This window comes from Salvelinus alpinus, chromosome 31 (assembly GCF_045679555.1).
Source record: "Salvelinus alpinus chromosome 31, SLU_Salpinus.1, whole genome shotgun sequence".
Lineage (NCBI taxonomy): Eukaryota > Metazoa > Chordata > Actinopteri > Salmoniformes > Salmonidae > Salvelinus > Salvelinus alpinus.
Genome location: NC_092116.1, coordinates 7,960,073 through 7,977,771, shown reverse-complemented (window position 1 = coordinate 7,977,771; position 17,699 = coordinate 7,960,073). Strand labels below are relative to the sequence as shown.

Sequence of the window (17,699 nt, the reverse complement as noted above, 5' to 3'; positions counted from 1 at the left end):
CACAAGCCATTTGAGTGTCTGACTCAGAGAATGAAGTGAATAAACAAGAAAGTGGGACTGAAGTCCCTTCGTGAACGGGAACACACACAAACACGCACACAGTAGCACACACTAATTTTGCGTGCCACGGAGGCTGCTTCAGATGATGTCAGAGCTGATGGCTCGTTGAGGGAAGCGATGCTGTATTCCTTGTGACGGCTGTGTTTGAGGCTTGTTTACCACAGCGCTTTTCTCAACAATGCGTAGCCATGGGGAAATAAAGACGCCATAGACGTTTTGATGAATGCAGAGCGAAGCAAGCTCAAGAGGAACAAACATGGGTATTTTCAGAGAAGAAAATGAAGGGGGTTAGCGTCGGTGCAAAGCTCTCTCACTTCTCCAGACGAGTTAAGAGTAGTAGTGTTTGAGGGGACCTGTCATGTTGGGACGGCGGGAGCAAATGGCCACAGCGAGGGAAAGAACGGATGATGAAATGGAGAGGAAACACCGACAAGAATTGGAGGGAAAATGTGCACCCAGGCCGGGCCCAGGACCAAGTTTGGGAAACCCTGACCTACCCTGCTGCAGATGACCTTACTCCAGATGTACATCATCTAAGGAAGAGTTCATCGTTGGAGGCCACTGTAAGAAGAGACACTTCATCTTCCTCTAAGTCAAGTAACTCTTACCTGTGTCCTTGTGTTCCTTGCGCAGGTCTTGGTCAGATGAAATACTGTACCTCCAGGATTGTGAGAGCCAAGGGGATGTAGAGGATTATCATCACTACCAGTGGAACATTCACCTCTCTGGGGTTGGGAGCCAGATGTTCTTCATAATGTGTGTGCTCATTATAAGGGAATATGGGGTTTCAGCTGGTATACAGTCTGTGTGTAGGTTAGGAAGCAATGCAGCACCTTTATGGCCTCTTCCACTCGTCACTTATGCATCTTGGCAGGCAGGCAGGCTCCTCGTTATGTTGTGATGATATTGGTGTATATGTATAAATGGATACCTGTGTGTGTCATACATAAACCCGTACAATGACTTTTAAAAAGTGTGATGAGCAAATGCTGGAATAACACCATTCATATCTAGCCTCACTATTATCTATAACGCAGCAGCTAGAATACTTATGCAAGATGGACTAAGAGACACTTTGGTAAGTGTTATGTCGAGGTTAAAGTAGAAGTATTAACACTTTCACTTTCCAACCTGAAAAACAACAACACAAAAGATTTAACTGATTGAGACCAACAGACCACGCAACAAGAGGTAGAAGAAGTATATAACCAAGTGTATTCCCCTCTGTTAATGTACACATATTTAGAGTAATCTCACTGGAACACTTTACAATAACATTTAGAAAGAACAGGAAGATACTGGGAGGAGGATGGTTCTTTTTGCAATGGATTGAAAGAGAAACCGGACAAACTGGATGAGGAAAAAGGATGGGTGGGATGGAGCCATTCTCCAGACATGGCGGCCATTTTGACTCTAGCAGTTATAGATAGATATAAAACAATAGAAAATAGAAAAGAGAGGATGGATGAGACCATGTGCGGTCTTCAGTTAAATGGTTACCTACAATCTGCCATTGTGAGAAAAGGGGATGAGGTATGGAGAGATGAAGGGATGAATGTGGGACAAGAATGGATTGAGATGGCAGTAGGAGGGATGGAGGAGAGGTTTAACGTTTGTAACCCAAATCACATTTGCTTAATTATCTTTGTCATATTTTTTTCTCCGAACAGGAATGGTAATAGGGAAAACACATTTTCTTAGTAATGGGATGAGAGATTCAAATATTTAGACATTTCACAAACTTTTTTTAAAGGTTTTTCTTTTCTTTTCATGGTACAGTTTTCTTTTTTAATAGAGTTGAGGAAATTGGAATACCAGAGTTCTTGTTGTACATCAGCAAGTGAACTTGCTGTTCGCCTTGTTCTGTGTTTTTTCCATTTAACGTTTTTCACTGGGCTTGCCCTCATTGGCTGTCATCAGTCTTGACCAATGAGAGGTAAGAACGCAGATCCAAGGTAGCGTACGCGTTCCCCCCAACACTAGGGGGCGACAGTGGGACTCCAGCAAATTAATTCACAATTTCCATCAAATGTCTCTCATTTTTTCAGGGAAAGAAACTAAAAAACAAAAACAGCAAACAAAAAAAAACACCGTCCCACTCTTCCTTTTAATCTCCACCTTAGTGGGACTGCGTTTCCCACTGTCGTTGAATGTTGGTCATAGTGTGCATGATTAAGGGGATTGGTGGGGGATATCGGTCTCACGTCAAGTATCAATTGTCCATCATCTATTCGTTATCTATCACCGAGTCCACTGATGCACGCGCATTAGGGTGCATTTCTCCTCTTATGACACACTCTCAGTTAGGTCCATAGGTTTTTTCTTCTCTGAAACGTCTATACATATATATATTTATATAGAACAAAGTCAGGTTGTCTGCTGGAGGTTGGTTTCTGGTTTGTGTGTGATAGGACTGTGACGACGTGAGCCACATCCTCTGCGGTAGTGGGCTCAGTAGGGGAAATGCTGTGTGGAGCCCCCAAGAAAAACACAGTACGGATATCTGCTGGAGAACTGAAAGACGACCCAGGGTTTTGGCCTCAGTAGTTGTTTTGGCGGCTAAAACGTAATACGTAGCATCCGTTGGTTGGTTCAAGGTGTTGTTCTCACACGTGGTTTGCTAGTTATCATCGTCATTTTTTTGTGTTTTCTCCCACAGAAAGTTTCTCTTTTTTCGGAAATGACTACTACATGCTTGAAACATAGCAGAATAATGTTGCATCAGCTCCTCAGGACCATAGACAGGGACAGAAAAAGATGCTCACGAGTGAGAGGAGGAGAGAAAGAGGGAGAGACTTCACGAGAGACAAGTGAGGTGATGTTTGAATACTTAGATGAGGGAAGGAGGCAGATTTGACACCTAGTTTCTGTATGTTTGGCAGTATTTTGGTATTAATGTACTTGGCTAGCAGTGGGGTTTGAACTTTCAATACAAACCCATCTAGTAGATAGAATCAATACACTTAACCTCTGATACCGATGAATAGGTCTATGCTCAAACACTGATGGTGGTTCTTCCTTCTCTGTGTCTCTCTATAGTCAATCACCATGCTTAAACTCTGATCGTAGGCTATTTACAATACAATACCCTTTAAATGGTGCTGGATTACCTAGCTCCGTTGTAGCATGAGCTCTGGGTATGGCTGTTGGCACAAAATTATATTGTATTGAGCGAGGTTTGGCGGCCATTGTAATCAAGACTTTGTCTGTTTGTGTTCTCAAAGAAAATGTGATGAGGCTAAGTGAGAAAGAGTATTACTGTATTGAAGAAAAATACCAAGAATATTTTGAATAGTTGTGGAAAAAATAGGACTATGTGTCGATCTGATTAAGTCGTTTAAAACGTTTCTGTGCCAATCCCATCCTTTCTCCCTTTGCTTTAGGCTCTAAATGGGTTGAGGAGGAAAGCGAGGAGGTCATTTTGGCGGCAATGTAACCTACATACTAAACAAAATGAAACTCTGCCCACAAAGATTTTGCTAATTACTTTACAGTTGTCAGTTCATATACTGCCTTACCTTTCTCCTTCCTCTACCTCCATCTCTCCCCTCTCCTCTCTCCCCCTCCCTTCCTCTCTCTCTGTGCGTCTCCTTTTGTCCTCTGTCTCTGGCTAGGCCGGTCTCAGACGTAGTACTCCTTGTCTTTGTTCTTCTTGTTCTTGGTGGTTGTCTTGGCTGTGCCCGGCTGTTTCTCCTTCACCAGGGTGCCGTTGCTCTGCGTGGCCGAGTTACTGATGTAGTTTCGGCTCTGGTCCACCTGGTAGGAGCCCTCGTCCCGGTTACGGTACTTGTACATGGCGTAGAGCAGGATGAGGATGCAGAGGGCAGCGGCCGCCACGATGCCCACCACCATGCCCGTGGTGCTGCTGGACTCCCTGATTACTTCTACCGCGCCGGGAGGCCCTCCTCTCTCTGGGGAGGTGGGATCTGGGGTGGGCACATGGGGGAAATTGGGAGGGTAGGTTACGCCTGGGACGTGGCGGTGGCGGTCAGGGTCTGAGGAGGGGTGGGCGGGCGGCAGCAGCACCTGGTCCCGGGTGTTCATCTTGCCAGCGGGGTTTTTGCTGCTGCTGCCGCCGGGCTTGTTGAGCCTGGGGCCTAGCTGGTTGGGGTTGGCTGTGGGGGTGGAGGACAGAGGGGGGCGGTGGGAGTTGGGGGGCCGGTGGGAGAAGTGACGGTCGTGGGGGTTATGGATGCCACCCTCGTTGGGGGGAGGGGGGAGGACCGTCCTGTCGGTGACGAGGGGGGAGTTTTTGTAATAGTCCTCGTCGTCCGACTCGGTCATCTCACCCGAGCCGTAGGCGGACACCTCGATGGGTCCCGCCTCCTCGCAGTCCTCCTGGTCCAGTGGGCAGGGGGGGCGACCGTTGGGCAGGGGGAGGGACTCTTTGGTAGTTTCAAGGAAGGGTAGGAGGGGCCGGTAGGTGGGGGGCGGGGGGATTACAGGGTAGTGGGTGGCGATGGATGGGGGGTCTAGGGAGTCCACCGTTATTATGGGCAACACTAATTCACCTCCTAGGACAAGAAAGAGACAACGGAGGGAAGAGAGCGTCAGTGAAAAACAGAGCGCCCTCTCCAGATCAAAAAAGAAAAACAACAAAAGTTCAAATGAAAACAGCAACACCATTATTAGAACAGCACTAAAACCTGACATGAGGTCAGTTCTAAAGTTGAGTTAGTCTCTAGTCTTCTATTGAAAGAGTTAAGCTGACTAAACAGATGTACAATACATAGTATAAAGATAACAATACATTTTCTGACTATCCTTACATCTCCCTTGCTCTAGACTGAACATGACTATACATATATGTTACTGTTGTCCATGGACAACATGTTTAAAAGACTAAACAACAGATCAACATCTACTAGATACAAGCTATCCTTTGCTGTCTGCCTGTCTATGCTGTTCTATTTCTACGCTGACTCTCAGTTTTCTCTGGGTTAAATAAGATAGCAAACCACGGAGTTCAGGTCACTTACATCAACAAATTGGCCGCATGATTTTTGCATGAAAAAAAAAATTACAAAAAGAAAGCTGCGTAAGATTGTTCTTGGATAGTGATAAACAACTCCCCCCCCGACACCCCCCCCCCCCCCCCCCATTTCTTTTTCTTGTTGTGTGTGTGTGAAAAATCTAATAATTCTCTAAATAATTCATTGTGTTTTTCAGTTTTCATAAAGAATGGCTCAAATCCTATTCCGCCTGGGGGCATGGTGGATTCCATGGCTCAGTTCTAATTAGCTGTAATCTGTATTCACACCCTGAAGACCAGCTGGGGGAAACTGATGCCCCTAGTTTCTACCCCGAAACACAGTCTACAGATGCGGTTCTAACACCCACCTCCCTCCCAGTAGATATGCTAAAACAAGGAACATTAAAATTCCTATTCCCTTCTACCAATTATCACCCGACACAGTTAACAATTTCTCAGATCTTTATGCCTTAGCCCCTTTTCTCTATGCCTTTATATTCAGTGTTAGAGGGAATTGGGTAATTTTGTGAATGACTTTTTTGTCCTTTGTAATATAATCACACCCACAGTTAATAAAACATTTTGGGTGTTTACAAGTCAGTACATTGCTTTAAAGATAGGTCAGGACAAAATCATTGAGACAAACATAGGAGTACCAATTGGAGACGTTAAACATAATAGGACAATGTTAGCAGTACATAGCACAATATCAATGACAAGTTACATTCCCTCTTCAAAAAACAATTTGCTACCCTCTGCCGCATCCCATAATCTTGTTAGGGTCACAATCACAGAAACAATTTGCAAAAATGTTAGGGGGCAGTTTGAAAAATTATTACATTTCTCTTTATGGACAATGATAAGGTTAGTCACAGAAATGTCCATAACATGAATCATACATATTCTTAACCCTGGCCCTTTCTTGAGTTGATGAGGTAAATTTGTGTATCTAAACGGAATAGGGATCGGATAAAGCGAGTGAGTGTGGAGTGGAGATTCTAGAAATGTGTATTGAGGGTATTTTGGGCTGTATTTGTCATTCCCAGGCCAACATATCCCACAAGTGCTCAAGCCCCCTCCAAGTCCTCAAGCCCCCATTTTTCCTGACAACCCCACAATAAGTAGGGCAAGGGACTTTCATAAGGGTTATAATGCAACTTTTACACAAAACCTTTCAAAAGATAATCAACAATAATACACAGAGCAACAACAAGGCCTTTAAAGGGAGTAAAAACATGAATGCTGAGAAAGAGAAAGTTAGTCACTATTCAACCTTATAGGATCCAGCCCATTCCCAACTCCTACTGCACAGTCAAAATGGCCATGTTACCGTGGCAACATTAGGGTGCCTACTTGTGTGAGTATCTCTGTGTCTGAGGGTTGAGATTCACCTTGAAGAGTGTTGGCACATTTGAGGAACAAAGAAAAGTAAACAGAGAAAACGAATAAACCGCTAGCCCAAAATAAGATAGAACTGTAGAATATTAGATGATTTGTCACACATATTCTGTAAATTCGTCAGATTCTCAGCATTGTTTTCTACTTTCCCGTCTTCTTGTACTCTAGAGATATTTAGCTTCTATTCTGACTTGCTGGATAAGATAGACTTGCATCTATCTTTACCTCGCCATCTGTCTGTACGACTGAAATGGTGACAGCGGAATACCTCGCTGTCCTCATGCCTCTCTGTATGCAGTCTGCCCCTCACTGTGTTCCGCTACGGCGTGGCTCAGTTACAGGTGTCTGACACTGAGGGAGTGTTGTAAGAAAACCAAGAGCCGTTATGAAGCCGTCCAGCGTCTGGTGGAGCTGCTCAATGTGTGCCCTGTCTACAGGACGATACGAGGGTGAGCTGAGGTGAATGTTTGGTGTTTGGTGTCGCCACAATGTGATTACATCGGTGGGAAAAAAATGCCACTTTGTCTGAGTAATTGCTAAAGATTCTGTGTTGAACCTGCTTCTAAGTAGTCATGATCATTAGGTGAATCCAAGACTTTCTTAAAAAGTGGATTAATTTATTACCGTTTGCATTGTTCTCAAATGTGTTGCATTCCTTTGGTTCCAATCATCATGAATTAGAAGGCGAAAGTGCACGACACCAACACTCTCTTCTTGCCACGTAATTCAGCTTTGTGCCATAAGCTTGGTCCTTGGTGCCGTACTTGGATAGGAAAAGTTACTGCTGACCACAAGGCCAAGGTTGGAGTAGATGACGGTTTGTCAACCCTCAAACACAGACCCACACAGGCATCTACATGCATAGCTGCACTCGTCTCGCTTGTCTCTTCACTGAGTGTATCTTTGTCTCGACACAGTCCTATCAACACCTCTGGTATACCTCCCCTTCCCATGACAGTGCCCGTAAACTGCATATGCAGCTTCTGATTGGTCAGATGGCACCCACAGGTTGGCCACCATAGCCACACCATTGGCTGTATGATGAATCAGCTGGTGTGAACGGACATGTTCAAACAGGTTTCAAACGCTTCGGTCATCATCACACTGAGAACTGCCAAGAACCCATAGAGAACCTATAGAGAACCCATAGAGAACCCATAGAGAACCTATAGAGAACCCATAGAGAACCCATTGAGAACCCAATGAGGTGCCCTTCGTTTGGAAGATTGAAAATCCACTTTACTCGCTACATTGTAAAATGATTTGACCTGTCGAGAGAATAAGCTTTTCCCATAGTTAGGTTAGCCTGCCGTGGCGTCACTCGTCTTTACATCTCACCATCTCCATAGCGCTAGAGGATGACTCACCTTGTTCAAACCATAACTCAAAGTGGGTGTGTTTTTCCCCTCAGCGTTAAAGAGGCATACCGATGCATCGACGATGGATGCCAAACAAACACTGGGACTTAGTTGTTCTGCCGATCACGTTGGCTCGTCCTGAGCCACTCGAAATATTAATGGTTGAACGACTGTTCAGAGTTGATATGCTGCATAAAGAATGAGCTTTGATTACGCTGTGAAGAGAATAGAGCACACAGGGACACGTCTGATCATTCTCCCTCTCCACAATGGTCAACTATACTGGATAATAATCCATTTAATAAAGACTACATTCTTGATTTAGTTAAAGTAAAACTCCACCCAAAAACTATATTTTGTTATTTGTTTAATTAGTCCATTGTTGACATAGTCCCAAAATATTTTGCATGTCAGGAATCAAGTTTTCAAGATATGTAACTTTCAAAATGCATCATATGGGCCAAATGTCTGCATTTTGAAAGTTACATATCTTGAAAAACCTACTGTAGTGTGCGTTCAATAGTGAAAAGCATTCCAGAGTGCATCATTGAATATACAGTCCACGCGTGCCGCCCTATGATGAGGGTGGGTAATTTATTTGACGTTGATTGATGAAGGTACGTTCACCTCGTATGGTTGATTATAACGGATCGCTATCCAGAGTGCTTCTCTACACAGCACTTATGGTTGGGTTCCATGAACTCTCACTCCTGTTGGCTTGTTCGGCAGCCTAGTGTTTCTACCTCAGACGAGCGCTGTTTGATCACGGGCTGAGTCAACGCATGAAATATCAACCTATCCTCTTTTCCTCTCATTATTTTTTATTCTTCGACTTGCTTTTTCTCTCAATCTATTCTCTCACTCTATTCTTCTCCCTCTCAATCACTGTCAGTGTTTCCTTGTCTCTCTCTAACATATTCACTGTCAGTGTTTTATCATCTCTCTCTAACATATTCACTGTCAGTGTTTCCTTGTCTCTCTCTAACATATTTACTGTCAGTGTTTTCTCATCTCTCTCTAACATATTCACTGTCAGTGTTTTCTCATCTCTCTCTAACATATTTACTGTCAGTGTTTTCTCATCTCTCTCTAACATATTTACTGTCAGTGTTTTATCATCTCTCTCTAACATATTTACTGTCAGTGTTTCCTTGTCTCTCTCTAACATATTTACTGAAAGTGTTTTCTCATCTCTCTCTAACATATTTACTGTCAGTGTTTTCTCATCTCTCTCTAACATATTTACTGTCAGTGTTTTCTCATCTCTAACATATTTACTGTCAGTGTTTTCTCATCTCTCTCTAACATATTTACTGTCAGTGTTTTCTCATCTCTCTCTAACATATTTACTGTCAGTGTTTTATCATCTCTCTCACATATTTAATGTCAGTGTTTTCTCATCGCTCTCTAACATATTTACTGTCAGTGTTGCTTCATCTTTCTCTAACATATTTACTGTCAGTGGTTTATCATCTCTCTCACATATTTAATGTCAGTGTTTTCTCATCGCTCTCTAACATATGTACTGTCAGTGTTGCCTCATCTCTCTCTAACATATTTACTGTCAGTGTTTTCTCATCTCTCTCTAACATATTTACTGCTAGTGTTTTCTCATCTTTCTCTAACATATTTACTGTCAGTGTTTTCTCATCTCTCTTTAACATATTTACTGTCAGTGTTTTCTCATCTCTCTTTAACATATTTACTGCTAGTGTTTTCTCATCTCTCTCTAACATATTTACTGTCAGTGTTGCCTCATCTCTCTCTAACATATTTACTGTCAGTGTTTTCTCATCTTTCTTTAACATATTTACTGTCAGTGTTTTCTCATATCTCTCTAACATATTTACTGCTAGTGTTTTCTCATCTATCTCTAACATATTTACTGTCAGTGTTTTCTCATCTCTCTTTAACATATTTACTGTCAGTGTTTTCTCATCTCTCTCTAACATATTTACTGTCAGTGTTTTCTCATCTCTCTTTAACATATTTACTGTCAGTGTTGCTTCATCTCTCTCTAACATATTTACTGTCAGTGGTTTATCATCTCTCTCACATATTTAATGTCAGTGTTTTCTCATCGCTCTCTAACATATGTACTGTCAGTGTTGCCTCATCTCTCTCTAACATATTTACTGTCAGTGTTTTCTCATCTCTCTTTAACATATTTACTGCTAGTGTTTTCTCATCTCTCTCTAACATATTTACTGTCAGTGTTGCCTCATCTCTCTCTAACATATTTACTGTCAGTGTTTTCTCATCTCTCTTTAACATATTTACTGTCAGTGTTGCCTCATCTCTCTCTAACATATTTACTGTTAGTGTTTTCTCATCTATCTCTAACATATTTACTGTCAGTGTTTTCTCATCTCTCTTTAACATATTTACTGTCAGTGTTTTCTCATCTCTCTCTAACATATTTACTGTCAGTGTTTTCTCATCTCTCTTTAACATATTTACTGTCAGTGTTTTCTCATCTCTCTCTAACATATTTACTGTCAGTGTTTTCTCATCTCTCTCTAACATATTTACTGTCAGTGTTTTCTCATCTCTCTCTAACATATTTACTGCTAGTGTTTTCTCATCTCTCTCTAACATATTTACTGTCAGTGTTTTCTCATCTCTCTTTAACATATTTACTGTCAGTGTTTTCTCATCTCTCTCTAACATATTTACTGTCAGTGTTTTCTCATCTCTCTCTAACATATTTACTGTCAGTGTTTTCTCATCTCTCTCTAACATATTTACTGCTAGTGTTTTCTCATCTCTCTCTAACATATTTACTGTCAGTGTTTTCTCATCTCTCTTTAACATATTTACTGTCAGTGTTGCCTCATCTCTCTCTAACATATTTACTGTCAGTGTTTTCTCATCTCTCTTTAACATATTTAATGTCAGTGTTGCCTCATCTCTCTCTAACATATTTACTGCTAGTGTTTTCTCATCTATCTCTAACATATTTACTGTCAGTGTTTTCTCATCTCTCTTTAACATATTTACTGTCAGTGTTTTCTCATCTCTCTCTAACATATTTACTGTCAGTGTTTTCTCATCTCTCTTTAACATATTTACTGTCAATGTTTTCTCATCTCTCTCTAACATATTTACTGTCAGTGTTTTCTCATCTCTCTCTAACATATTTACTGTCAGTGTTTTCTCATCTCTCTCTAACATATTTACTGCTAGTGTTTTCTCATCTCTCTCTAACATATTTACTGTCAGTGTTTTCTCATCTCTCTCTAACATATTTACTGTCAGTGTTGCTTCATCTCTCTCTAACATATTTACTGTCAGTGTTTTCTCATCTCTCTCTAACATATTTACTGTCAGTGTTTTCTCATCTCTCTCTAACATATTTACTGTCCGTGTTTTCTCAACTCTAACATATTTACTGTCAGTGTTTTATCATCGCTCTCTAACATATGTACTGTCAGTGTTGCCTCATCTCTCTCTAACATATTTACTGTCAGTGTTTTCTCATCTCTCTCTAACATATTTACTGCTAGTGTTTTCTCATCTCTCTCTAACATATTTACTGTCAGTGTTTTCTCATCTCTCTCTAACATATTTACTGTCAGTGTTGCTTCATCTCTCTTTAACATATTTACTGTCAGTGTTTTCTCATCTCTCTTTAACATATTTACTGTCAGTGTTTTCTCATCTCTCTCTAACATATGTACTGTCAGTGTTTTCTCATCTCTCTCTAACATATTTACTGTCAGTGTTTTCTCATCTCTCTTTAACATATTTACTGTCAGTGTTGCCTCATCTCTCTCTAACATATTTACTGTCAGTGTTTTCTCATCTCTCTTTAACATATTTACTGTCAGTGTTGCCTCATCTCTCTCTAACATATTTACTGTCAGTGTTTTCTCATCTCTCTTTAACATATTTACTGTCAGTGTTGCCTCATCTCTCTCTAACATATTTACTGTCAGTGTTTTCTCATCTCTCTTTAACATATTTACTGTCAGTGTTTTCTCATCTCTCTCTAACATATTTACTGTTAGTGTTTTCTCATCTCTCTCTAACATATTTACTGTCAGTGTTGCCTCATCTCTCTTTAACATATTTACTGTCAGTGTTGCTTCATCTCTCTCTAACATATTTACTTTCAGTGTTTTCTCATCTCTCTCTAACATATTTACTGTCAGTGTTTTCTCATCTCTCTCTAACATATGTACTGTCAGTGTTTTCTCATCTCTCTCTAACATATTTACTGTCAGTGTATTATCATCTCTCTCTAACATATTTACTGTCAGTGTTTCCTTGTCTCTCTCTAACATATTTACTGTCAGTGTTTTCTCATCTCTCTCTAACATATTTACTCTCAGTGTTTTCTCATCTCTCTCTAACATATTTACTGTCAGTGTTTTCTCATCTCTCTCTAACATATTTACTGCTAGTGTTTTCTCATCTCTCTCTAACATATTTACTGTCAGTGTTTTCTCATCTCTCTCTAACATATTTACTGTCAGTGTTGCTTCATCTCTCTTTAACATATTTACTGTCAGTGTTTTCTCATCTCTCTTTAACATATTTACTGTCAGTGTTTTCTCATCTCTCTAAAATATGTACTGTCAGTGTTTTCTCATCTCTCTCTAACATATTTACTGTCAGTGTTTTCTCATCTCTCTTTAACATATTTACTGTCAGTGTTGCCTCATCTCTCTCTAACATATTTACTGTCAGTGTTTTCTCATCTCTCTTTAACATATTTACTGTCAGTGTTGCCTCATCTCTCTCTAACATATTTACTGTCAGTGTTTTCTCATCTCTCTTTAACATATTTACTGTCAGTGTTGCCTCATCTCTCTCTAACATATTTACTGTCAGTGTTTTCTCATCTCTCTTTAACATATTTACTGTCAGTGTTTTCTCATCTCTCTCTAACATATTTACTGTCAGTGTTTTCTCATCTCTCTCTAACATATTTACTGTCAGTGTTGCCTCATCTCTCTTTAACATATTTACTGTCAGTGTTGCTTCATCTCTCTCTAACATATTTACTTTCAGTGTTTTCTCATCTCTCTCTAACATATTTACTGTCAGTGTTTTCTCATCTCTCTCTAACATATTTACTGCTAGTGTTTTCTCATCTCTCTCTAACATATTTACTGTCAGTGTTTTCTCATCTCTCTCTAACATATTTACTGTCAGTGTTTTCTCATCTCTCTCTAACATATTTACTGTCAGTGTTTTATCATCTCTCTCACATATTTAATGTCAGTGTTTTCTCATCGCTCTCTAACATATTTACTGTCAGTGTTGCTTCATCTTTCTCTAACATATTTACTGTCAGTGGTTTATCATCTCTCTCACATATTTAATGTCAGTGTTTTCTCATCGCTCTCTAACATATGTACTGTCAGTGTTGCCTCATCTCTCTCTAACATATTTACTGTCAGTGTTTTCTCATCTCTCTCTAACATATTTACTGCTAGTGTTTTCTCATCTCTCTCTAACATATTTACTGTCAGTGTTTTCTCATCTCTCTTTAACATATTTACTGTCAGTGTTTTCTCATCTCTCTTTAACATATTTACTGCTAGTGTTTTCTCATCTCTCTCTAACATATTTACTGTCAGTGTTGCCTCATCTCTCTCTAACATATTTACTGTCAGTGTTTTCTCATCTTTCTTTAACATATTTACTGTCAGTGTTTTCTCATCTCTCTCTAACATATTTACTGCTAGTGTTTTCTCATCTATCTCTAACATATTTACTGTCAGTGTTTTCTCATCTCTCTTTAACATATTTACTGTCAGTGTTTTCTCATCTCTCTCTAACATATTTACTGTCAGTGTTTTCTCATCTCTCTTTAACATATTTACTGTCAGTGTTGCTTCATCTCTCTCTAACATATTTACTGTCAGTGGTTTATCATCTCTCTCACATATTTAATGTCAGTGTTTTCTCATCGCTCTCTAACATATGTACTGTCAGTGTTGCCTCATCTCTCTCTAACATATTTACTGTCAGTGTTTTCTCATCTCTCTTTAACATATTTACTGCTAGTGTTTTCTCATCTCTCTCTAACATATTTACTGTCAGTGTTGCCTCATCTCTCTCTAACATATTTACTGTCAGTGTTTTCTCATCTCTCTTTAACATATTTACTGTCAGTGTTGCCTCATCTCTCTCTAACATATTTACTGTTAGTGTTTTCTCATCTATCTCTAACATATTTACTGTCAGTGTTTTCTCATCTCTCTTTAACATATTTACTGTCAGTGTTTTCTCATCTCTCTCTAACATATTTACTGTCAGTGTTTTCTCATCTCTCTTTAACATATTTACTGTCAGTGTTTTCTCATCTCTCTCTAACATATTTACTGTCAGTGTCTTCTCATCTCTCTCTAACATATTTACTGTCAGTGTTTTCTCATCTCTCTCTAACATATTTACTGCTAGTGTTTTCTCATCTCTCTCTAACATATTTACTGTCAGTGTTTTCTCATCTCTCTTTAACATATTTACTGTCAGTGTTGCCTCATCTCTCTCTAACATATTTACTGTCAGTGTTTTCTCATCTCTCTTTAACATATTTAATGTCAGTGTTGCCTCATCTCTCTCTAACATATTTACTGCTAGTGTTTTCTCATCTATCTCTAACATATTTACTGTCAGTGTTTTCTCATCTCTCTTTAACATATTTACTGTCAGTGTTTTCTCATCTCTCTCTAACATATTTACTGTCAGTGTTTTCTCATCTCTCTTTAACATATTTACTGTCAATGTTTTCTCATCTCTCTCTAACATATTTACTGTCAGTGTTTTCTCATCTCTCTCTAACATATTTACTGTCAGTGTTTTCTCATCTCTCTCTAACATATTTACTGCTAGTGTTTTCTCATCTCTCTCTAACATATTTACTGTCAGTGTTTTCTCATCTCTCTCTAACATATTTACTGTCAGTGTTGCTTCATCTCTCTCTAACATATTTACTGTCAGTGTTTTCTCATCTCTCTCTAACATATTTACTGTCAGTGTTTTCTCATCTCTCTCTAACATATTTACTGTCAGTGTTTTCTCATCTCTCTCTAACATATTTACTGTCCGTGTTTTCTCAACTCTAACATATTTACTGTCAGTGTTTTATCATCGCTCTCTAACATATGTACTGTCAGTGTTGCCTCATCTCTCTCTAACATATTTACTGTCAGTGTTTTCTCATCTCTCTCTAACATATTTACTGCTAGTGTTTTCTCATCTCTCTCTAACATATTTACTGTCAGTGTTTTCTCATCTCTCTCTAACATATTTACTGTCAGTGTTGCTTCATCTCTCTTTAACATATTTACTGTCAGTGTTTTCTCATCTCTCTTTAACATATTTACTGTCAGTGTTTTCTCATCTCTCTCTAACATATGTACTGTCAGTGTTTTCTCATCTCTCTCTAACATATTTACTGTCAGTGTTTTCTCATCTCTCTTTAACATATTTACTGTCAGTGTTGCCTCATCTCTCTCTAACATATTTACTGTCAGTGTTTTCTCATCTCTCTTTAACATATTTACTGTCAGTGTTGCCTCATCTCTCTCTAACATATTTACTGTCAGTGTTTTCTCATCTCTCTTTAACATATTTACTGTCAGTGTTGCCTCATCTCTCTCTAACATATTTACTGTCAGTGTTTTCTCATCTCTCTTTAACATATTTACTGTCAGTGTTTTCTCATCTCTCTCTAACATATTTACTGTTAGTGTTTTCTCATCTCTCTCTAACATATTTACTGTCAGTGTTGCCTCATCTCTCTTTAACATATTTACTGTCAGTGTTGCTTCATCTCTCTCTAACATATTTACTTTCAGTGTTTTCTCATCTCTCTCTAACATATTTACTGTCAGTGTTTTCTCATCTCTCTCTAACATATGTACTGTCAGTGTTTTCTCATCTCTCTCTAACATATTTACTGTCAGTGTATTATCATCTCTCTCTAACATATTTACTGTCAGTGTTTCCTTGTCTCTCTCTAACATATTTACTGTCAGTGTTTTCTCATCTCTCTCTAACATATTTACTCTCAGTGTTTTCTCATCTCTCTCTAACATATTTACTGTCAGTGTTTTCTCATCTCTCTCTAACATATTTACTGCTAGTGTTTTCTCATCTCTCTCTAACATATTTACTGTCAGTGTTTTCTCATCTCTCTCTAACATATTTACTGTCAGTGTTGCCTCATCTCTCTTTAACATATTTACTGTCAGTGTTGCTTCATCTCTCTCTAACATATTTACTTTCAGTGTTTTCTCATCTCTCTCTAACATATTTACTGTCAGTGTTTTCTCATCTCTCTCTAACATATTTACTGCTAGTGTTTTCTCATCTCTCTCTAACATATTTACTGTCAGTGTTTTCTCATCTCTCTCTAACATATTTACTGTCAGTGTTGCTTCATCTCTCTTTAACATATTTACTGTCAGTGTTTTCTCATCTCTCTTTAACATATTTACTGTCAGTGTTTTCTCATCTCTCTCTAACATATGTACTGTCAGTGTTTTCTCATCTCTCTCTAACATATTTACTGTCAGTGTTTTCTCATCTCTCTTTAACATATTTACTGTCAATGTTTTCTCATCTCTCTCTAACATATTTACTGTCAGTGTTTTCTCATCTCTCTCTAACATATTTACTGTCAGTGTTTTCTCATCTCTCTCTAACATATTTACTGCTAGTGTTTTCTCATCTCTCTCTAACATATTTACTGTCAGTGTTTTCTCATCTCTCTCTAACATATTTACTGTCAGTGTTGCTTCATCTCTCTCTAACATATTTACTGTCAGTGTTTTCTCATCTCTCTCTAACATATTTACTGTCAGTGTTTTCTCATCTCTCTCTAACATATTTACTGTCAGTGTTTTCTCATCTCTCTCTAACATATTTACTGTCCGTGTTTTCTCAACTTTAACATATTTACTGTCAGTGTTTTATCATCGCTCTCTAACATATGTACTGTCAGTGTTGCCTCCTCTCTCTCTAACATATTTACTGTCAGTGTTTTCTCATCTCTCTAACATATTTACTGCTAGTGTTTTCTCATCTCTCTCTAACATATTTACTGTCAGTGTTTTCTCATCTCTCTCTAACATATTTACTGTCAGTGTTGCTTCATCTCTCTTTAACATATTTACTGTCAGTGTTTTCTCATCTCTCTTTAACATATTTACTGTCAGTGTTTTCTCATCTCTCTCTAACATATGTACTGTCAGTGTTTTCTCATCTCTCTCTAACATATTTACTGTCAGTGTTTTCTCATCTCTCTTTAACATATTTACTGTCAGTGTTGCCTCATCTCTCTCTAACATATTTACTGTCAGTGTTTTCTCATCTCTCTTTAACATATTTACTGTCAGTGTTGCCTCATCTCTCTCTAACATATTTACTGTCAGTGTTTTCTCATCTCTCTTTAACATATTTACTGTCAGTGTTGCCTCATCTCTCTCTAACATATTTACTGTCAGTGTTTTCTCATCTCTCTTTAACATATTTACTGTCAGTGTTTTCTCATCTCTCTCTAACATATTTACTGTCAGTGTTGCCTCATCTCTCTTTAACATATTTACTGTCAGTGTTGCTTCATCTCTCTCTAACATATTTACTTTCAGTGTTTTCTCATCTCTCTCTAACATATTTACTGTCAGTGTTTTCTCATCTCTCTCTAACATATGTACTGTCAGTGTTTTCTCATCTCTCTCTAACATATTTACTGTCAGTGTATTATCATCTCTCTCTAACATATTTACTGTCAGTGTTTCCTTGTCTCTCTCTAACATATTTACTGTCAGTGTTTTCTCATCTCTCTCTAACATATTTACTCTCAGTGTTTTCTCATCTCTCTCTAACATATTTACTGTCAGTGTTTTCTCATCTCTCTCTAACATATTTACTGCTAGTGTTTTCTCATCTCT

At 38.8% G+C, this 17,699-nt stretch overlaps 1 protein-coding gene across 8 annotated transcripts in view; it reads right to left on the bottom strand.

Moving 5' to 3' along the window:
* Positions 1-1,252: 1,252 nt before the first annotated feature.
* Positions 1,253-17,699, bottom strand: part of LOC139561250 (neurexin-2-like) — a 1,055,901-nt gene continuing 1,039,454 nt past the window's right edge. For 7 of the 8 annotated variants that reach the window (XM_071378226.1, XM_071378230.1, XM_071378228.1 and 4 more), the window contains one exon: positions 1,253-4,574. In XM_071378226.1, coding sequence (XP_071234327.1) covers positions 3,682-4,574 — 893 coding nt within the window. In that variant the 3' untranslated portion in view covers positions 1,253-3,681. The remainder of the gene's footprint in view (positions 4,575-17,699) is intronic. The other variant, XM_071378233.1, reaches the window with a different exon arrangement.